Source organism: Orcinus orca, chromosome 13 (assembly GCF_937001465.1).
Source record: "Orcinus orca chromosome 13, mOrcOrc1.1, whole genome shotgun sequence".
Classification (NCBI taxonomy): Eukaryota; Metazoa; Chordata; class Mammalia; order Artiodactyla; family Delphinidae; genus Orcinus; species Orcinus orca.
Genome location: NC_064571.1, coordinates 52,893,387 through 52,916,201, shown reverse-complemented (window position 1 = coordinate 52,916,201; position 22,815 = coordinate 52,893,387). Strand labels below are relative to the sequence as shown.

The 22,815-nt window shown below is 36.8% G+C and overlaps 1 protein-coding gene and 1 long non-coding RNA gene across 2 annotated transcripts in view; one reads left to right on the top strand and one right to left on the bottom strand.

Moving 5' to 3' along the window:
- The window catches only part of MSH2 (mutS homolog 2), a 73,356-nt gene that overhangs the window by 48,561 nt on the left and 1,980 nt on the right, over window positions 1-22,815 (top strand). Inside the window, exons 9-15 of the mRNA XM_004264976.3 lie at window positions 10,039-10,162; window positions 11,621-11,771; window positions 14,180-14,277; window positions 17,321-17,566; window positions 18,659-18,863; window positions 20,101-20,348; window positions 22,180-22,355. Of these exons, the coding sequence (XP_004265024.1) occupies window positions 10,039-10,162; window positions 11,621-11,771; window positions 14,180-14,277; window positions 17,321-17,566; window positions 18,659-18,863; window positions 20,101-20,348; window positions 22,180-22,355 (1,248 nt within the window). The remainder of the gene's footprint in view (window positions 1-10,038; window positions 10,163-11,620; window positions 11,772-14,179; window positions 14,278-17,320; window positions 17,567-18,658; window positions 18,864-20,100; window positions 20,349-22,179; window positions 22,356-22,815) is intronic.
- LOC125960886 (uncharacterized) lies at window positions 14,406-21,608 on the bottom strand. Its single transcript, XR_007471005.1, has 2 exons — window positions 21,306-21,608; window positions 14,406-14,699 (listed from the first exon to the last, which is right to left on the bottom strand). It is a non-coding gene; the product is annotated as an uncharacterized LOC125960886 (long non-coding RNA).

Genomic DNA, 22,815 nt, shown 5'->3' with positions numbered 1-22,815 from the left:
GGCAGTATTGAAGGTTTAGAGGACAGATGTTGAAATTTTGTGTTTTAGTCCCTTACAATAAAGTATTGTCCCACTCAAAATCCTAGTAGTGCCTCCATTGAGACACAGCTAATGGTACAGCTAATGGTCTTTTTATGGTTATGTACAGACAGATGCATAGATAGAGAAATAAGCTTATACTATAGACGTAACTTCTAATTTTAAGAGGGTCCAACCTAATGGTTTTCAGTGTAACAGAAAAAAAAAATTCTGGGAGGGAATTGTTGAACTTCAGATGAATAATTTTTTACCATAAGAGAGGGAAAATAATCTAAAACATAGGTTAAAGAAACTTACATTAGGAAAAATATGAGGAGATTGGAGATTTCTTTGAAGGACATATTTCAATTTTGGAGTATTAATTACCTGCTCCGAAAGTTGAGCAGTTAACCACTCTTGTATGTGCTTCTGTAGAACTCCCTTCATACCTCTTGGTATTTATTAATAGTTATATTTTTACAGTGGCCAGGGCTAAAATATGCACAACATGTCTGTAGCCTTAATTCCAATTTCCAGGCTGTTTAATGTTCATGTTTATATGTAAATGGATTCAGTGCTTACCATGTCCTTTTACCATGGCTTCTTCATTCCTGGCCTTAAAATGCTTGATTCCACTTTTATTTGGCTAGATCTGTTTTTCAGGTGTTTTGGGTTTTTTAAAAAGAAAGGTTGATGGATATTATAGTCCTTGAATTATTTCATGCTTGATAAGCATATCTGTCTTTTAGCTTTATTCTCGAGCAAATCTTTATTATTATAGTTACAGCTTTCCTAAACTTTAATGGTGATGCACCACTATCTTCTGACATTCAATGTCAATGAAATGTCTGTTATCACTTTGATTTACTACCGCCCTGTCCTCCCACCCGCCTCCCCATCCCCGCATTCCAGGTAATCTGCTCTGCCTGGATGCCTGAAGAATTCTTCGTTCCTGTTCCCTTTCCTTCACCCCTTTATCTTTCCCCACTTTCACCTTCCGCCTTTCCTCTGTCTGGCCCCCTCTGGGTCTTGACCTCTTTTTCTTTCCTTCTTTCTTCCCACCCCTTTTCCTTCCTTTCCCCTTCTTTCTATCCACATTCTTTCTCCTGTTAATTTCTCCATCCACTTTCCCCCTTTTTGAGGTATTTAAAAGTTTAAAATTTTGATTATAAAATACTTGTCATACTAATATAATCAACATTTGTATGCACACTATAAAGTCCTGTTTGCATACATCCCTCCACAGAATTACATGCTATCCTGAAATTGGTGTTTATTATAATTTTCATGCATTTCATTAATGTTAATATTTTCATCATATCATTAATATGTGCTATTGGTTATTTCTAAACTTTATAAATAATATTGTCTTAAATATTTTGATTAAAATTGCATTTAATTTAATAATTAACTTAGGGGAGAATCAACATCATTACAACATTGAGTCTTTTTTAAAATTAGTTAATTAATTAATTTAACATCTTTATTGGAGTATAATTGCTTTACAATGGTGTGTTAGTTTCTGCTTTATAACAAAGTGGATCAGCTGTACGTATACATATATCCCCATATCTCCTCCCTCTCAGCATTGAGTCTTTCTATCCATAAATACATTTTTCCTTTTTTTTTCTTTCCAATGATTGCATTTTTTGGAGGGGAATTTACATAAAATTAACCAATTTAAAGCGTGTTATTCATTGGTATTTAGTACATTTACACTGTTGTGCAACCACTACCAGTTAGTTCTAAAATATTTTCATTACCACCGAAAGAAAACCCATACCCATTAGCAGTTACTTACTTTTCCCAATTTCCCTAGATGCTGGCAACCACTAATTACTTTTCATCTCTATGGACTTGACAATTCTTGACATTTTTTATAAATGGAATCATACAATATGTGACCTTTTGTGACTGGCTTCTTTTATGACTCAGTAATATTCCATTATATGTATATACTACATTTTGTTTATCTAGTCACTTGTTGATGGACTTAAAGGTTGTTTCTACTTTTTGGCTATTATGAATAGTACTGCTTTGAACAGTCATGTACAAGTATTTGTTCAGTTCTTTTAGGTATATACCTAGGAGTGAAATTGCTGAGTCATATGGTAATTTTATGTTTAACTTTTTGAGGAATCACTACACTGTTTTCCATAGTCCCTGCACCATTTATCATTCCCACCAGCAATATATGAGGATTCCAGTTTCTCCACATTCTTGCTAATACTTGTTATTTTCTGTGGTTTTTGTTTGTTTTGTTGTTTTAATAGCCATCCTAGTTGGTATGAAGTTGTATTTGATTGTGGTTTTGAATTGCATTTCCCTGGTGTCTAATGATAAGTATCTTTTCATGTATTTGTTGATCATTTTATTTTATTTTTAAATTTTATTGATTGATTTTTGGCTGCGTTGGGTTTTCGTTGCTGTGCACGGGTTTTCTCTAGTGCGGTGGGGGGGGCTACTCTTCGTTGTGGTGCATGGGCTTCTTATTGCTGTGGCTTCTCTTGTTGTGGAGTGTGGGCTCTAGGCGCGTGGGCTTCAGTAGTTGCAGCATGCGGGCTCAGTAGTTGTGGTTCGCAGGCTCTACAGCGCAGGCTCAGTAGTTGTGGCGCACGGGCTAAGTTGCTCCGCGGCATGTGGGATCTTCCCAGACCAGGGCTCGACCCCGTGTCCCCTGCATTGGCAGGCGGATTCTTAACCACTGCGCCACCAGGGAAGTCCCTGTTGATCATTTTATATCTTTGGAGAAATGTCTCTTCAGATCCTTTGCTCATTTTTATTTTTTTATTTTTATTTTTATTTATTTATTTTTTTGCGGTACGCGGGCCTCTCACTGCTGGGGCCCCTCCCGTTGCAGAGCACAGGCTCCGGACGCGCAGGCTCAGCGGCCATGGCTCACGGGCCCAGCCGCTCCGAGGCACGTGGGATCCTCCCGGACCCGGGCACGAACCCGCGTGCCCTGCATCGGCAGGCGGACACTCAACCACTGCGCCACCAGCGAAGCCCTGCTCATTTTTAAATTGTGTTGTCTTTCTGTTGTTGAGTTGTAAGTGTTCTATTTATATTCTGAATATATTTCTAGTAGATGTATATTTCTGAGTTTTCCAATTGCTAAAAGTTGTTCATAGTGATTGCTTATTATTTTTAAAAGGACTGCTGTATTTGCAGATAGATTTCCTGTTTATTTTTAATATAATTTGTTTGTGCCTCCCTTGACACTTCTTCCTTTCCATAGTTTGTCTGTTTTTTAGAGAATCAACTTGTCTAAATCGACCTTTAAAATCCTCTTTTGGATCTTTGGGTTTTTTCTTTTTTTCCATTAATTTCCATTCTTACATATATATTTCATCTAATTTTGGTCTCTTTTCAGCCTCTTTAGTTGAGCGTTCACTACTTTTCCAGCCTTTTCTTTTTTAGTAAGCACTTAAGATTATACTTTCCTGTCATTGTGTTGTTTTAGCTGACTGAATCCTATACGTTTTGAGAGGTACAATTTCTTACTTAGTTTTAAGTCCTTTATTCCATTATCATTTATTTGTTCTTTGGTTTGTCATTTGTTTAGAAGTAAGTTTTTGTTTAGAAGTAAGTTTTTAAATTTCCAAGCTTGGTATGTGTCAGTTTCATAAAACTTCTCCATGTGTGTGTGGATTATGAGTGCTCCCTAATTTTGGTTGCAGAGTTCTCTATATGTCCATTAGATAAAGCTTTAGTTGTTTTGTTCACATTGTCTGGATACTTGCTAATTTTAATCTGCTGAGTTACTGAGAGAAATGTGGATGTCTTCATAAATTCAGTACATTTTTGCTTCATATGTTTTCAAGGCACAGAGCTGTCATTTTTTGTGTGTGTGTGGGCAGTTGAACCTTTATCATTCTTAGGGATATTTAAATAATAGTAATGCTATTATTATGTAATGCTTTTTGCCTCAGATTTATTTTGTCTGATCATAAGAAAGCAGTGCCAGAGTCCTTCTTGTTTGTTTTTTACATGGTATATCTTTTCCCATCCTTTGTGAGTTTTTTTGGTTTAGGTAAAACTTATAGCTGGATTTTATTTATTTTAAAATTTAATTTGAGGGCTTCCCTGGTGGCACAGTGGTTGAGAATCTGCCTGCCAGTGCGGGGGACATGGGTTCGAGCCCTGGTCCGGGAGGATCCCACGTGCCGTGGAGCAACTAAGCCCGTGTGCCATGACTGCTGAGCCTGCACTCTAGAGCCCACGAGCCACAACTACTGAGCCCGTGTGCCACAACTACTGAAGCCCACATGCCGCAACAAGAGGGGCCACCGTGGTGAGATGCCTGTGCACCTCAGCAAGGAGTAGCCCCCGCTCGCCGCAACTGGAGGGGGCCCGTGGCAGCAACAAAGACCCAACACAGCCAAAAATAAATAAATGAAATAAATAAATTTTAAAAAAATTAAAAAAAATTTAATTTGATAGGGACTTCTCTGGTGGTGCATTGGTTAAGAATCTGCCTGGCAGTGGGTTTAATCCCTGGTGTGGGAAGATCCCACATGTCGTGGAGCAACTAGGCCCATGAGCTACAACTGCTGAAGCCCGCGTGCCTGGAGCCTGTGCTCTGCAACAAGAGAAGCCAGCGCAGTGAGAAGCCTGTGCACTGCATCAAAGAGTGGCTCAGCTCGCCGCAACTAGAGAAAGCCTGCATGCAGCAACGAAGACCCATAGCAGCCAAAAAAAAAAAAAAAAGTTTAATTTGATAATCTCTTTTTTTAAAGTGGCAATTTGGATTTATTTCTACCGAATTATTTTGTGATTCTTATCGTTCCTGGTTCCCCTTACCTGTTCTTTCTTAATTTTATGTTGATTGGGTTTTAAAAATTCCCATTTTTCCCTCTTATGCTCCTCCTCTATCCTATCACACATGCACTGGTTTGAAGTTCTTCACAAATTTTTTAAAAAAATGTGTATACATAACTCATCAAAGTCGAAAACGTTATCAGCATCTTCTTACTTCTCCCCCAGAATACTAGGACCTTAGAATACCTTAGATCAGATTATATTTCTTCATTACTGGTTGATATTTTAGTTCTATCTTTTTTACCCCTTAGATTTCTCTATAGTCAGTGTTAAGATTTGCCCATCTGCTTACCATTTTCTTTGCTGTTCATTTCTTCTTCCTGGATATTCTTTAGGAGTTCCTTTATTGGTGGGGGGGAGTCTGTTAGTCAGATTTTGTTTGTTGGAAAATGTCTGTATTTCACCCTTGTTCTTTTTTTTATTGGGGTATAGTTGTTTTTACAATGTTGTGTTAGTTTCTACTGTACAGTGGAGTGAAGTAGAATTCCCTGTGCTATATAGCAGGTTCTTATTAGCTATCTATTTTATACATATTAGTGTATATATGTCAATCCCAATCTCCCAATTCATCCCACCCCCGAACCCCTGCTTGGTGTCACCCTTGTTCTTGAAGGATATTTTATCTGAGTGTACAATTCCACATTGACAGCTACTTTTCCTTAGTACCTGTAAGATTGTGTTGCATTGTCTGCTGGCTTGCACTATTATTGTTTACAAGTTTTGATCCCAGATATTGGTTCCTTTTACTACACTGGGCCCAAAAGTGGATTTCTTTTTTATTTTTCCTATTTGGATTTGCTGTGTTTTCTTAATCAGAGAATTCATGTCTTTTATTAGTTCTGGAAAATTATTAGTCATTATCTCTTTGACTATTGTGTTTACTCTTTTTTTCTAAAGCTATGATTAGACATGTGTCAGACTTTTGCATTCTTTTTCTGCCACGTGTCTGTGCTTCTCTCTTTGTGATTATTTCAGATGGTCTCATTCTTCAGCTCTAATATGTTGTTTAACAATCCCATTGGGTTTTTTAAAATAAATTTATCTTATTTATATTTATTTTTGGCTATGTTGGGTCTTCGTTGCTGCGCGTGGACTTTCTCTAGTTGTGGCGAGCAGGGGCTACTCTTTGTTGCGGTGCACAGGCTTCTCGTGGTGGCTTCTCTTGTTGCAGAGCACGGGCTCTAGGCGGGTGGGCTTCAGTAGTTGCAGCACCTGGGCTCAGTAGTTGTGGTGCAGGCTCTAGAGCACAGGCTCAGTAGTTGTGGCCCATGGGCTTAGTTGCTCCGTGGCATGTGGGATGTTCCTGGGCCAGGGCTCGAACCCATATCCCCTACATTGGCAGGCGGATTCTTAACCACTGCCCCACCCGGGAAGCCCGGGTTTTGTTTTTTTTTAATGATTATATTTTTCATTTATAGAGGTTGTTTGGTTCATTTCTAAGTCTGCCTAGTCTTTTTTTTTTTTTTTTTAAAGTAGTAGCTTGTTCTTTGCTCAGGTGTTCCATTCCCATTCTTAATATCCCATCTCGAAAATTTCTTGCATTTAAATCTGTTCCTTCTTTCTGCTGAGTCTTACCGTTTTTGTTTTTTTTTGACTCTCTTACTCGTGGTGGCTTGTTTCCTTGTCTGTTATGTATGTTTAGATTATGAATTCTCATTTATCTGGGTTCCTTCTGTGCAAATCATACAGGCAAATCATATATCCTCTCAGATAAAATTTGCTTTTGCCTTATACCCTACAAATGTAATTAACCCAATAACACATTTATTTCTCAGCCTGTAGCTTTCTACATTTGTTAGGGCAAAGATTTAGCTGTTGAAAAAGAAACCTCAAATAAATCGATAACAGTGGCTTAAACAGGAATAGGGGTTTCATTTTCTATCACGACAGTGTGGGCATAGCAGCACAGGGCTGGCAGGGCAGCCCCACTGTCTCTGCACCCTGTCTCCCCTTTACTTCTCTAGCATCCTTAGGGTGTTGCCTTCATCTTCAAGGTCCAGGATGGCTTACTACCTTATCTTTATTCTAGCCAATGGGAGAGGACTAAAGGGGAAGAGGAGGACACATTCTGGAAATGGTACACATCATTCCTGCTCACATTCTGTTGGTCAGAATTTAGTTATATGCCCACACCAGCTGCAAGCAAAGCTGGAAAATGTAGTCTTTGTTCTTAGTAGCTACGTGTCTCATGAAAAATTGTCAGTTCTGTCACTGTAGAAGGAGGGGATAATAGAAATGGCCATACCCAGCAGCCTTTTTCACTGCTGAGACATACAGCAGACATTTGAAATCCCAACTCCAGTGAAGGCAGGCTTTTATTTAGTTATTTATTTAAAATTAATTTTTATTGGAGTATAGTTGATTTCCAGTGTTGTGTTAGTTTCTGCTGTACAGCAAAGTGAATCAGTTATACATATACATATATCCACTCTTTGTTAGATTCTTTTCCCATATAGGTCATTACAGAGTACTGAGTAGACTTTCCTGTGCTAGACAGTAGGTTCTTATTAGTTATCTATTTTATATATAGTAAAGGCTGGCTTTTAGTCACACATTGTCAGAGAGGAGATTCTGCCCCCGCCTTCCCTTTTCCAGGGGCCCAGGCTGATAGAGGCACATTTCCCTAATTGTTACCATATCTCATGAGGTACGTTTTTAACATGGTCCCCCAGCCTTGCTCTATGCTGGGGACTCTCCACTTTGCAGGAGCTCAGACACAGTTTTCCCTAACTCAACTGTACACTTATTTGAAAAAGTGCTTATAATATTTTATCTAGTATTTCTAGGATAGTGGAGTTTTTGAAGATTTCTAGTATCTTCCATACTTACTTTCTCCTCTCTAATGACTTTAATCTCTTTCATGTGAATTCTCTCTGATTATATCAAGTCTTTTCTACTATGTCAGTACAGGTAATTTGATTCAACAGTATCTCTCCTCTTCTTTGTTATGTTGTATTTATTTGTATTTTAATGATATTGCTAGGATCTAACTTCCCTTCCTTATTCTTTTTATCTTGCTTCTTGATTTCATTATCCCGTTTTGGAGTTCTAAGCCTGGGTTTATTTTGTTCCATTTCCTTTGTGTAGTCTGGTGTAATGGGTGTGTGTGTTTCTGGAGCTAGGTGGGTGATAATCTGCAAGACAACTCGTAGAGGTCATTATGTTGTGTTTGTTAGAATACCTCAGTTCTAGGTTAGAACACTTAGTTGGGTGGTATATTTTCTTATCCATTGTTTGGGAGGAGTAAGGCATTAATGAAGGATACTCCATTTGGTGTGTTTACTAAGTTAGAGCTCAGTCATCACTTTCCCTTGCTTCACTGGGGTCTCCCAGCAGCATTTTCAGAATAGTATTCCCCCATCTGTGGAAGGAAACTGTAAGGGCACCCCTCAACTTTCTACTCTCCAGGTTGGGATTCTTAGTGAGATTTCTCAGGGCTTTGTTGACTCACCAGAGGATTTCTGGAAGGTGGGAGTGAGGATGGGAACTAAGCCTGGCTCAGCCTCACTTCTCTTTAAGTTTCATTGGAAGAAGGCAGTTCTGTAACACTGTCAATCCACCATTGTAGCATTATTTTTTTCCTTGGATTATCATAAGTCTTGGTCCTTGTTTCTAGATCATCTTCATTGTTTGTTTAAATAACTGTATAATATTCTAGTGATGTACGATTGTGCAAATATTGTGATGTTCTGTTATTTCCAGGTCTTGTTGTAACAGATAAATCTGTAGAGATTTTATTCATCCCTGTGTTGTTTGCTTCTGTTGCATTATTTCCTTAGATTGAATTCCCAGGAGTAGAATTGCTATGTCAGAGTATAACAAATATCTCTGAGTCTTGTCTCATATTGCTTTTTCTTTTTTAAAGGTTATAACAACTTAGATTCTCACCAGAAATGAATGAGTATACTAATTTCACTATAGCCTCATTAGTATTTGGTGATAGGGTTTTTCTTTTTCCTTAAAAAAAATAGCTATAGGCTTCTCTGGTGGCACAGTGGTTGAGAGTCCACCTGCCGATGCAGGGGACACGGGTTCGTGCCCCGGTCTGGGAAGATCCCACATGCCATGGAGCGGCTGGGCCCGTGAGCCGTGGCCTCTGAGCCTGCGCGTCCGGAGCCTGTGCTCCGCAGCGGGAGAGGCCACAACAGTGAGAGGCCCGCGTACTGCAAAAAAAAAAAAAAGCTATAGAATAATATCTTAAGGTTGCTTAAATATTCATGTGTTTTATTATTATGGAGCTTTAGCAGTTTTCTGTGGCTTTAGTTTACTACTTATTTTCTCATCTGTGAGTTGTGTGTTTTTATGCCTGCCCATTTAATGACTTGATGTTTTTCTCATACATGCAAACAAGTGCCGTTTTATAAAAGAAAATGTCAACCTTTACATTTTTATATTTTGCAAAGCTATTTTTACAAATCTTTTGCCTTTTAAAAAATTAGGTTTATTTGAAATTTTAAATTTTAGTGTATTATATAATTAAATCTTTTGTTGGTTTAAATTGAGAAAGTTATTTGATTAACGTTTTATTCTCTTTTTTTGCTAGCTTTCTGTATTGTGATTTTATTTCCCTATTGTGGTGTTCAATTTTGGTATGTGAAGAAGGTGTGCTCTGATTAAGTGAATAGTAATTGGGAGGAATTTATATCAGTCTCACTTACTGAAGTTTTAAAAATCTTGTTTTAGAAAACTGACTCTTATATTTTTACATAAAATTAGGTCTTTTCAATAGTTCTTAATGTCTATAAGGATAGGATTCATTCTTTTTAAAAAATATTCTTTCATAATTTGTCCAAGTTTTAGTCATTTTGTTTCAAAAAGGGATTTCAAGAGCTAACTTTTTGAGATTCCTAAGATGGATCCTTGATTTGGGCAAAAGCTACACATTCTGTTACAGTCTTTAAATATTGCTTAGGGAAAAATATAAATAAAAATAATGAATACTGTTAGGGACAAAATTATCATCAGCACTATGTTTCATATGAATAATTTTTCTATATCCAGAGATCTAAGCTCCTAATAAACAGAACTCTTTATATCTGTTAATATATAGAATCTCCTTATAGTGTGACTGAGTAACTTATGGATAGTGAATCATTTAACTCAAAACATTAGTGAATTTTAAATTAAGCAAAATACTTTCATGACTTCCATCTTTACCCATCATTGATAAAATTTAGCTACTCTTTGTTCTGTCTCCAGGTGGAAAACCATGAATTCCTTGTAAAACCTTCATTTGATCCTAACTTGAGTGAATTAAGAGAAATAATGGATGACTTAGAAAAGAAGATGCAGTCAACATTAATAAGTGCAGCTAGAGAACTAGGTAAGAATGGGTTCTCGGAGGTTTGAATAATTCTTTTGTCTACATAGTATCCATACTGGAGCCAGAACTGCTTTCCTAGAAGACACAATTGATCGTGCCACTTCCTTGTTTAAAGTGCCAACCCCCTTTTCTACTGAATAAAATTACAGTCACATAAAGTCTACATACAGGGTTCTTTACATCTGGAGCCTGGCCTCCCCTTCAGATTCTTCTCTTACTAATTTCCCTAATCCCACGTTCCTGCCAGACAAATCACCCTACATGCCCTTGCATCGCGTCTTTTAAATAAGACCTGTTTTAAATGTTACCTCCTCTATAAGCCTAATCCTACTAGGAATAGTTCATTGATTTGGCTTTGGGGTTCCCAAGCACTTCATTAATATCAACTTAAAATAAAATTATTAGATTTAAATTCCCTGGATTATCAGTTCCCTAATTAGTCTCACACCGTTTTGTTCTCTTTTGCTCTGAATTTATAAACCTCTTTGTTCTGAGCATCTCTCACATGTATGTTGAACAAATAAATCTTAGCATAGTAGAAGACCCCTCAGAGCAGCAGTACTCTTGTATATGCCCATACCAACATATATAAAAATTTTTACAAATAGTTTCCTTGGAGAGTCCTTATATGAACTAGATCCTAGATTTAAGAATCTTTGCCTTGAAGGATATTGAAATTTACCCTCCTCATTTCATAGATCTCTCCATGTTCTCTCTATGTCTCTTTCCTCTCTGGTCAAGTGAGGTCTGTCTTTAGTTGTTTGCTGCTTCTAACATTCCATAGTCATGCTTTAGCAAATAAATTTGTAGACAGTATCTCTCTCTTCTGGTTTGGGGTCTAAAGATCACAATGATGAATGAGATTATGAGGACAGGACAAACATAAAAACTCAAAAATCTTAGGTGCATGAAGTCTAGCTGATTGGTCATTGCTTGTTTTGTGACGCTTCCTACACTTAACACTAAGTATATGTCCTAGTTTTTCTAGGGCTTCATTGTCAGAGTCTCAAGTTTTTGTTGGGAAAGTATATTTGTTTTCTTTAATTATACTCTATATTAGTTCCAGAGAAATGCTTTGGTTAACTAAGAACCCTCAGCAGAACTCCTCAAGGACAGTGACCATTTCTTATCTACGCTCATGCCCACAGCATCTTAGAACAGTGTGTGCTACCCACTGCTGGTGCTCTGCAGCCTTGGTTGCGTTTACCTAGAAAGGCCTCCGCATCAGAAGCTAACATTAATAAGGGGGTTTAAGTATTTTCATGTAGTTTTTTGAGTGAAGTAAATGAAGTAGCATGTGCATCTTTCCCAGTTGGATAATATTAATAATTTCCAGTATGCTGTCATGTAATAAAAGTGTATTTTTCACTATTTAGATTTAAGTGTTTTAAACACTTACATTGAAAATGGCTGTAGATATCTATGACATACTTTTTCTTTTTTTTCCTGGTCATGAAGGCTTGGATCCTGGCAAACAGATTAAACTGGATTCCAACACACAATTTGGATATTATTTTCGCGTAACATGCAAGGAAGAAAAAGTCCTTCGTAATAATAAAAATTTCAGTACAGTAGATATCCAGAAGAATGGTGTTAAATTTACGAACAGGTTTGTAAGCCTATGTTAAATTAAGTCTTTACTAGTCCCATGAAACTATTCTCTGATGAAATGTGAATGTTCTATGGTAAGGAAGTTTTACCGTATTTATTCTTAATATGAGGCATAAGATAAGATTGAAGCTTTTTTTCCCTTACAAGAGGTTGGTCAGCTATCCCAACACCACTTGTTAAGTAATTCATTTTTTCCTCATTGACTGAAATGGCACTTTGGGTCTATTTTTAAGATTATTCTTTCATGTATGTCTCTTACCATCCTTTTATCAGTATGAAATACATTGTATTACATTTATTTTATGTTTCCATATCTATTACAGTTAGTTCCCCTTCATATCTGTTAGTTATTTTCACATTTATTTTTTCTAAGAAAACTTTGTTATCCTTGATCATTAAATTCTTCTGGTATATCAGTTGGTTGTATCATTTAGTTTAGGGAGATGTCTACCAGCCTTAATAAGGCCATTCATTAGACTACAGCTTTTTTTTAAAAAAAAAAATGTGTTCCATGTTGTAAAAAATCTTACCAGTTTTTTTCTGCGTTTTCTCTTGCTGATGTTAGGAAGTTCCTGAGGCAGATTATTCATGGGTGAAAAAAGAATTATTTAAAAATCTTCTGTGACTGGTAGAGTGAGGGCATTTATCCTTTCTCTTCTGTAATGTTCTAGAACTTATGGCCAGCCTTACTCCCACCCGCCTGAATATTCTTAGTGTTTACAGCTAACTTTTGTATATATGATCCTCTTTCCATTTATTTAGTAAGTGTTTTGAGTGTCTGTTACATGTAGACATTATTCTAGGTGTTCAGACAACCTAGTAATGAAAACAGTCGGTCTGTTTAGTTTGTTTCTCATAACAGCTCTCTGAGATAAACAGGACAGGTTAAAGTTCTCTCACTTTTTAGATGGAGAAACTGAAACTCCAGTTCCCCAGGATTGGACAGCTAGTAACAATAGATACTCTAACCTGGATCTTCTGTTGCCAAATTTATTAGTTGCTGTTTCTCAATCACACTATATCCCTGATTCAAGAAATTTATATATGTCATAATTAACCAATGGGTGACTGGAAGATGATTATAACACCTCAAAAGTTCAGTCTTACCTAAGCCAAAATATATATAGAGGTTGAACTGACCACAGTGGTTCCAAAAGTTGTGAAAAATTCATTCGTTCATTCATTCATTGCTTGTTGTCAACAGATTGCTTGCTGTGGATCTGGCTCTGAGATCATATAATTGTCCTTCTTAAAAACCTCCAGTGTCTGTCATCCAGAAAAATTTTAAATCTTTACTATAACCCGTACAATCTGATTCCTGCCCACCTCTTCTTTTCTCTCTGTCAGCTCTCCCCGTCACACAGCAGTCTCACTTTTATAATGTCTTTGCTTCTTTCTTTTCTTCCTTTAATTCTTTCCAGTTGCCTGTTTCATAGTCTTTTTGTGCCAATGTACTGTTCTCAAGCTGTATATGCATGTTATGGCATTCGCTGGTTCCATCATGTTCACGGTTATTGCCTTGATTGACTAATACCGCCCTCCTTCTGATAAGTACTTCCCCCTCTTTCTTGTATCCTCTGTGACCGCCTCATCTTGTCTTTTTGTTTTTAATTTCATTCCCTTCCTTTGATACCAGTGAATATTTTTTGTCTATTCTCATCTTCAGCAATTTTTATTTCAACCTTTAATTTTCATTTACTCTTCAAATTGCTCAGTAAGATTGTTTTCAAAACATTTACCTTACTTCGACAACTTTCAGTATCAAAGACCGTTTCCTACAGTAATGAGAGAAACTGTGTGTGGAGGTGTGTGTTATTTATTTTTTAATCGAAGTTTAGCTGATTTACAATATTATATTAGTTTCAGGAATACAGCATAGTGATTCAGTATATTTATAGTTTATACTCCATTAAAAGTTATTATGAGATAATGGCTATAATTCCCTGTGCTGTACAATATATCCTTGTTGCCTTATCTATTTTATACATAGTAGTTTCTGTCTCTTAATCCTATATCCCTAATTTCCCCCTCTCCCCACTGGTAACCACTAGTTTGTTTTCTATATCTGTGTCTGTTTCTGTTTTGCTGTATACATTCATTTGTTTTATTTTTTAGGTTCCATTTAAATATTTTAGAAAAGGTCACAGACCAGAATTTTACTCAAGGGAATAATTGTTATAGCAAGAATCCTATTGGTGCCATTGGGCCATTCCAAACAGCATAAATGTTAATACACTGAATTCCAGCCACATCCGCCCCTGATGAATTGCCCATTTTCTACTGATATTTCGATTTTAATTGTTTTGATGCTTTATAGGATAATACTCTGGATATATTTTATATAGTGCACATTATCTCCAGTAGATGTTTTAATATTTTTAATAATACCATTATCTTGATTTGCAGTAAATTGACTTCTCTCAATGAAGAGTATACCAAAAATAAAACCGAATATGAGGAAGCCCAGGATGCCATTGTTAAAGAAATTGTCAATATTTCTTCAGGTAAATCTAATAGAACCAATACATTAAATGTTGAAGGTTTGTGGCAACCCTACCTTGTCAAATGATGGTTAGCATTTTTTAGCAATAAAGTATTTTTTAATTTAAGGTATATACTTTTTTTGTTATTGCTTATAGACTACAGTATAGTGTAAATGTAACTTTTATGTGCACTGTGAAACCAGAACATTTGTATGTTGCTTTATTGTGATATTCCCTTTATTGCGGTGGTCTGGAACTGAACCTGCAATATCTCCAAGTTATACCTGTAGTAGTCTTGAAAAAAATGTTTAACCTGGGGCTTCCCCGGTGGTGCAGTGGTTGAGAGTCCGCCTGCCGATGCAGGGGACATGGGTTTGTGCCCCGGTCCGGGAAGATCCCACATGCCGCGGAGCGGCTGGGCCCGTGAGCCATGGCCGCTGAGCCTGCGCGTCTGGAGTCTGTGCTCCACAACGGGAGAGGCCACAACAGTGAGAAGCCCGCGTACCGCAAAAAAAAAAAGAAAAAAGAAAAAAAAATGTTTAACCTGAATAGTAACAAGAAGAAAAAAAATTGGATAAATTTAGATTGTGGGACATACTTTTTAAGGCCTGCACTCTTTAAAAATGTCAGTGTCATGGAAGCAAAGAAGGAATGGGCAGGTTCTGTTCCAGATTAAAGGATACTTAAAGTGACAGAACAGTCAAAGGCAGAGGATGATCCTTGATTGGATCCAGTACTAGGGGTTGGAATTGGGGACTAGCTGTAAAGGACACTATTGGGACAAATTGGCAAAGTTTAATATGAGATAATATGATATTGGTGTCACATTTCTTGGGTGTGCATAGTGATTAAGTAGGAAGATGTCCTTGTTCTCAGGTTATGTGTGCTGGATTATTTAGGGGTAGTAAGTATTTAAAAAGTATAAGCATGTATAATTCTGTAAATTGTTTTACTATTATGAATTTTTATAGTAAATCAGAAAGAAACATAAAACTTTTAAAGGGTTTTAGTATACTTTATATATTTGTGTTGAGATGAATGAGATTTGTAAAGATTACATTTTTGCTTGGTGGTATCAGATTGCTGTAGCATGGTAATCTTCTAGTTGAATTATGTTCCTAGCCTAGATTGCATTTGTAAGGACCCTAAAAAACACTACATATATTCAAACTGGGAGTCTTCCCCCAAAATAATATTAACTAATATTCATTAAATACCTAGTAGGTTAAAGCTGCTAGATTTTAACATTTAAATTGAAGGTTTTGTATTTGGATTCACCTTGAATTTAAATGAAACCTCTTCTTGGTCTAATATACACATTATAAACTATCTTTATTAAAAATGTAATAGATCATTTTTGTAATTTATCTTGCTCTTAAACCAGAAAAGGTGATGCTGTGAAGAGCCAGGTGTTGTGAGATACCAAATATAGACTCTTGATTAAGAGGCTTTTGGTTTTCTTTTATTATAAACCTATTCTTGTTGGTATGTTAGAAATTTTATGAGTTAAAGTAATTATGTAAGTACTCCACTAATATTTAAGTAATTCTCACAGGTTCCTATTGCTATATGGTAGGGTAGTATGATGAACTCTCCCCCTCCCCCCCTTTTTAATATGTTAGGTAAAACAGGAATAAATTTAAAAGTGGTTTAAATTCATAAGTTAATTTTTATTTTCAAAAAATATTTTATCACTTTTATGGGGAACAAGGGAATCAGAGATTAGTCAGATTTTCTGCCATTTGATTAAACTGATAGTGTTGTATTTTTCTAAAACTAAACAGTGTTCTCTTGATTGTCTTTTGAAGCTTTTGACACATTGATGTCCATGTGATAGTTCCGTGTGAGCCATGTGTCTGTTATACCAGCCCCTCCAACCTATTAAAATTTTAGAATCTATTCTGAAAATTTTGACCGTTTTTATTGCCTAATCATGCTTTGCCTAGCATGTGTCAGGGACTGTTTAATGTATGTAATAGCTTTTAGTTTTACTGCTCTAGCAGAGTGGAATCTTGTTGAAAGTGTTTTAAGAAACAGTTATGGAACTAAATTTATGCTAAAATTTAACTGCATGGGAGAAAAACCTCAAGTGACAATCTTGACAGTCACATTATATCTTATTACCTAGTGTTTGCACGTTTCTTAGGATAATTGTGAAATGCCATCCTGGTTTCAGACTCTTAAAATTTAGAATTGTGCCTCACATATCACTGCACTCTGCTTTTCTTACCTTATCAATATATCATGAAAGCTTTTCCATAGAAGCTTTTTCTTGTTAGTTTTTTTTTTTAACCTCTACCTCATTTCCTTATATAAGCAGCTATGCACATTTTTTTTTTTTTTTTTGAGAACAGGCCATTTATTTTGTAGAACATTTCTCAGTTTGAGTTTGTCTGATGTTTCCTCATGATTGTTTTCAGGTGATACAGTTTTGTCTGGAATACGCAGAAGTTACTGTTGTCTGTGGATTCATATTAAGGGGCACATGATGTCTTTTGCCGTATCATTGGTGATGTTAACTTTTGCTGCGTGTGGGTTTCTCTGGTTGCCGTGAGCTGGGGGCTACTCTTCGTTGCAGTGTGCAGCCTTCTCGTTGTGGTGGCTTCTCTTGTTGCGGAGCACGGGCTCTAGGCACGCCGCCTTTAGTAGTTGTGGAACATGGGCTTAGTTGCTCTGCGGCATGTGGGATCTTCCTGGACCAGGGATTGAACGGTGTCCCGGCATTGGCAGGCCGTTTCTTAACCACTGCACCACCAGGGAAGTCCAAGCGTCTATGCACCTTTTATATTTTAATGGATCTTGGTAAGGGAGGGCATCATACTCTATTTTTGAAATCTGTTCATAGTAAGGGAAAATGTGACAACACATTTTAACCTCATGTTAAGTTTTAGGTGTTCCTTTCATGTTTAGTTATGGCAAACCTCGGTTAGTTTTTAAAAATTATATAAATTAGGAAATGGTTTTTGAATTCCCAAATGGAGGAGGGTTGAATTTATTCTTACAGCTGCTTATATGTATTTTTTCTTATCCAATATTCCTGTGTACCTTTTCTGTTTTTATATAGGCTATGTAGAACCGATGCAGACACTAAATGATGTGTTAGCTCAGCTAGATGCTGTTGTCAGCTTTGCTCACGTGTCCAATGGAGCACCTGTTCCATATGTACGGCCGGTCATTTTGGAGAAAGGACAAGGGAGAATTATACTGAAAGCATCCAGACATGCTTGTGTTGAAGTTCAAGATGAAGTTGCATTTATTCCTAATGATGTTCACTTTGAAAAAGATAAACAGGTGTTCCACATCATTACTGGTAAAAAAACCTAGTTTATGGGCTTTTTGTGGGTAATGTTTCCCATTTATTATGTTGGAGTGGAAATATATTTTAAGTTGATGAAGAAAATCCTAGTCCTTGATGATAGAAAAAGAACGTTGTTCATTCTAGTTAGTAGTATATTAATAATATATGAATGAATGAATGAATGAATATATGTGAACAGAATGAAACCTCTGTTCCAGGGGTTCAGTGCATTTAAAAATGAACATCTCTTCATCCTCCAAGCTTACCTTTGGGCCAAACCTTTCAATAGTGAGGTCATTGAAAGTCAAACAGAATTAGGTGCTGGAATGACCTCAGCTTAGGGTAGCAATTCTTTAAAAGACATGATACTATATTCATGTGAAACTCGAAAAAAGTAGACTTGTATATAGACTAAGGTAGCTTGTCTCAAACTAAAGGGTTTTGAGAGATCTTAACGAGATTCTAGAAAATAAAAGTGTTAGGGTGCAGGGGTGATAGGAGTCTTTGGGCAAATGTGTTTGGGAAACAGTCAGTGATTGTATTTTATTTCCCCAAATGGATTTTCAAGTTGTTCATATAATCTAACACCATTAGTTGGTAAATTGCACATTTTCCAAAAGTAGGGTCATGTCTTTGGGTTTTAGTGTGGAATTTACTTGATTTGAAGGACTTGATCATACTGATTCATTCTCTGATAGATGCATTTATTAATGAATTATAGTGTTTAGTTAATTAATCAGTTAGGCCTGTACTGTTTTCTGAATGTCATAAAATTATCCTGCAGGCAGCTTTGTGAGCTGTGGGGAAGTGGTCTGTATGTTCTTTCTAGACCATAGTCAAATTACAGGTAAGATATATTTTTCATGGGTCCTCTTGAAGAAGGGCACAGCATAGGCTTGTCTGAAGAGAAAATAGCATTGTTTCAGGGACTAGTATAAGGCAGGAACTCTGTTCATGCCTTTGGGCAGCCTGTGGTCTGCTTCTTGTATGTCATATCACATGACCTAGGTAATTAGTCACCGATGTGCAATTTAGGAGTAATATTCAATTTATTAGTTGCAAAAATAAGTTAATAATCTTGCTTGTTGATATCATGTTTTGTAGGTCCCAACATGGGAGGTAAATCAACATATATTCGCCAGACTGGGGTGGTAGTTCTCATGGCCCAGATTGGGTGTTTTGTGCCATGTGAGTCAGCAGAAGTGTCCATCGTGGACTGTATCTTGGCCCGGGTAGGGGCTGGTGACAGTCAGTTGAAAGGAGTCTCCACATTCATGGCTGAAATGTTAGAAACTGCTTCTATTCTCAGGTGAGTTCATTTCCCAGTCTCCTGAAAATGGAAATGGATGTCTCTGTCCTTTGAAAAGTAAATTTGCAGGTTCATCTATAAAACATCTGTGATCTTTTATCTAGTTTAATAGTTTTCCTGTGAGCTTTATGCACTTTATATTATTTTAAAAGGGTGACTGGCGATAGTTGTGGAAAGCTTCTTTGATTTTTAATGTTGTCTTCTTAAGGTTTCTGGTAGTTGTTCACCTTATGAATCTCCCCACTGCCATGCTTTTGCTTACGCTGTTCACACTACCCGGAATGGTCCTTCCCTGCTGTTTACCCAAGTCCTTTCTATTCTTTACAGGCCCGTAATGACAGAAATTCTACTTCTCTGATGACTTTCCTTGTCACATGTGCCTAAGGTCATGGGTGTTTCTTCAAACTCTTTGACATGCCTGTAATTTATTAGCTTTTAATTTTAGAGTTTATGAAATCTCTTGTCTTTATTTCATTTTTAGGAGCTTCTTTGAAGACAGGGAGGCTATGCCTTCTATTTCTTGGAGTCTTCTAAAGTACTTTGCATATAGTAGATCCTTAATAAATTATGCTTTGATTATTGTTTGTGGGGAATTATAGAAGCAATACAAATGTTCAGTAATTAGTCAATAAGTTAATATGCATAACTTAAAAAATTAAAGAAATAAGCAAAAGGTGTCAGTGGCATTTCATGGAGAAAGAAAGAAATGACCAATAAGCACATGAAGAACTGTCAAATTCTCTAATTAAAAAAAAGTTCCCCTCCTTTCATTTGGTTAAAGAGAAAATAAAATGCTAATATCTGGTGCTGGTAGGGCTGTGGCAGGCACACAGATTCACGTGACCACCAGCCGTGTATGCGAGTGTTCGTGTCACCACACCCTTGTCCCATCTTCTTGTGGAATTATTTTTTTTAATCTTGACTGATTTGATTGTTAAGAAATGAATGATAGCTGCTTTATTTGGAAATTCTTAGATTACAGCTAATGAGATTGGTAATTTAAAAAATATTTATTCACCATTTGTTTCCTCTTATGTTAGTTGTTTGTTCATGTCCATGCCCATTTTCTTACTGAAGTTTTAGTGCTTTTCATTGACCTCATTGAATTTTTGTATATATTAAGATAATTAATCTGTTACATTTGTGGCACATCTTTCCCATTGTATTGCCTTAATTTTGTTGTTTGCATTACCACATGCTATATCATGGGAAATTTTCATATAATTACGTGTTTCAGGTCTGCAACCAAAGATTCTTTAATAATCATAGATGAATTGGGAAGAGGAACCTCTACCTATGACGGATTTGGGTTAGCGTGGGCTATATCAGAGTACATTGCAACAAGGATCCGTGCTTTTTGCATGTTTGCAACCCATTTTCATGAACTTACTGCCTTGGCCAATCAGATACCAACTGTTAATAATCTACATGTCACAGCACTAACTACTGAAGAGACCTTAACTATGCTTTATCAGGTGAAGAAAGGTGAGTGCATACCACTGGTGTACTGTAAATTTGGTGTTCCTATCCTTGGAATCATTAGTAATTGCCTTATTCTGCATTAGGATGAATTATTGATGTCTTTACAGAACACATTTACCTCTTAATTTACAGACTGGGGACAGGGACGTGGTGTGTTATCTATATTTCTATGTGTCATGGTAGAACCACTCATTTTAAAAAGGTCACAGAAAGAATGATCTGCACTTTTGAACATCGTCACAGGGGTTTTGTTCTACCTCCCATGGCAGCATGTTTTCTTGTCAAATTAGCTACTTGATAGTAACAATAAGCTTTGAAGTTCTGAGGCTCTAGCTGTTACTGTTTAATAAACTGTCATAATCATCTGATTATATTTTTAAGAATGTGTTATAGAACAGGTTCATTTAAAGCTGGGGTCTCCAGAAACCTTGAAATTGTTAGTAGTTATCAGGTAAGGAATGACTTATTTGTTGGCATTTCATCCTTTGAGAAAAGTTTGTCATTAGTGGACCTGGCAGCTAATCAGATGACTGCGTTGATGAGATTAACATACTGTAAAGTTTTTATTGCTTTAACATTTCACCAGTCATCAGAATAGCTTTTTCAGATGGCTCTCTGATTTTCCATGAACGCATTTTTCTGCATCAGTTGGTTGCAGATAAATGAGATTATTTTTGATTCTTTGTTGCTTATGCTTCTTAGGAATCCTTCTGAGTTACTGTTTGCATTGTTGTTGATAGAGAATATAGATACTCTTGGTTGGACATGGCATTTAGCATGAAGTTGAGGTTTTGCTTTTAAAAGGTGTTTTGTGTGAGAAAGAAATGGGTTCAGGGCTTCCCTGGTGGCACAGTGGTTGGGAGTCCGCCTGCCGATGCGGGGGACACGGGTTCGTGCCCTGGTCCGGGAGGATCCCACATGCCGCAGAGCGGCTGGGCCCGTGAGTCATGGCCGCTGCACCTGCGCGTCCGGAGCCTGTGCTCCACAACGGGAGAGGCCACAACAGTGAGAGGCCCGCATACCACAAAAAAAAAAAAAAAGAAAGAAAAAAGAAATGGGTTCAAAGTATTAAAAAAGACCAGGTGAAATTAGGAGTCGATAGGAACAGGTTCCTCCTTCACTGTGGATGTTTATCAAGCACTTGCTTCTATTTTATTTTTGTTTCTCTAAGCTGTGCGGAATATCCAGCTCCAGAATGCATGGGATATATAACTAGGCTAAAGGAAAATTTACGGTTGAGGCAAAAATGGGAGCTCCATGATAACACTGTGAGCATCACTGGTATTTAACATTTGGAAGGAATGTCTTAAGTCAGTTTATTTTCTGCAAATGTGGGTGAAGTTAACATACCTAGTCTAAAAATTTACTAGACTAGATTTGGGTCAAAAATTTCATTGTCATTTGAAATACATTTTGAACTAAATACTCCTTCTAATTAGTGACACTTTACATTTATCTTTTTTTTCCCCACAGTACTTTAGTTCCTCCCTTATGAAATGAGAAAACCTCAGAGATACTGTGTTGATTAATTTTTCTTCCGATTCAGATATTTGTCTAGGCTTTTGAGGACTATCTGTCAAGGCTTTTCTCTGCTATTTTTGTTTTTCCTACTACATTTGTCGAGGATAAAATATAGCACTGTGTGCCAAGTCATAACCACTTTTCACTGGAGGCTTAATTAAAATTTTCTTAAGTTACTCTGAAACATTTGGCTAATGTATTTGAAATAATACAAAGTTAAGTTTCCTAATGACAAAGTGAGAAAGTAAGTTCCATTTGCATAAATTGCTGTCTCTTCCTACCCTGCCCCTCACATGCCTCAAATTTCTTACAGGTGTCTGTGATCAGAGTTTTGGGATTCATGTTGCCGAGCTTGCTAATTTCCCCAGGCATGTAATAGAGTGTGCTAAACAAAAAGCCCTGGAACTAGAGGAATTTCAGAATATTGGGAAACCACAGGAATATGATGAAATGGAACCAGCCGCAAAGAGGTGCTATCTGGAAAGAGAGGTTTGTCAAATTATTTTTGTAGTTGTTTTTTTCCTGTATGATTCTATTGTTTACTTATTGAACATTCATTATTGGTTTCCACTTACATTTCTTTGCACTGTAAAGAATCCGTCTGTATCATTTTGGTTTCACCACTGCACACATCTGTACAATTGAAAGATAGCATCTCAAGTACCAGATTTCAAAAGTAGGAGGATAGGAATATTAGTATAGGTTAAAATACATAATTCAAAGGAGTTATAGAGGTCCATGCGCATATCTTTGATTACTTGTAAACAAATAGATCGAGTTCAGTTAAATCACATATTTACTCAGTGCTTAGCTAAGATGATGAAGAAATGAACACAGTTCCTTCCCTCCAGTTGTTTAGAAACTAGTTGGGGAGGTAGTAATAGTGAGCATGTCATAGAGAATTATGACAAATGTTTACTCAGGAAAGCTCTCTGTGGGCAGGATGTTT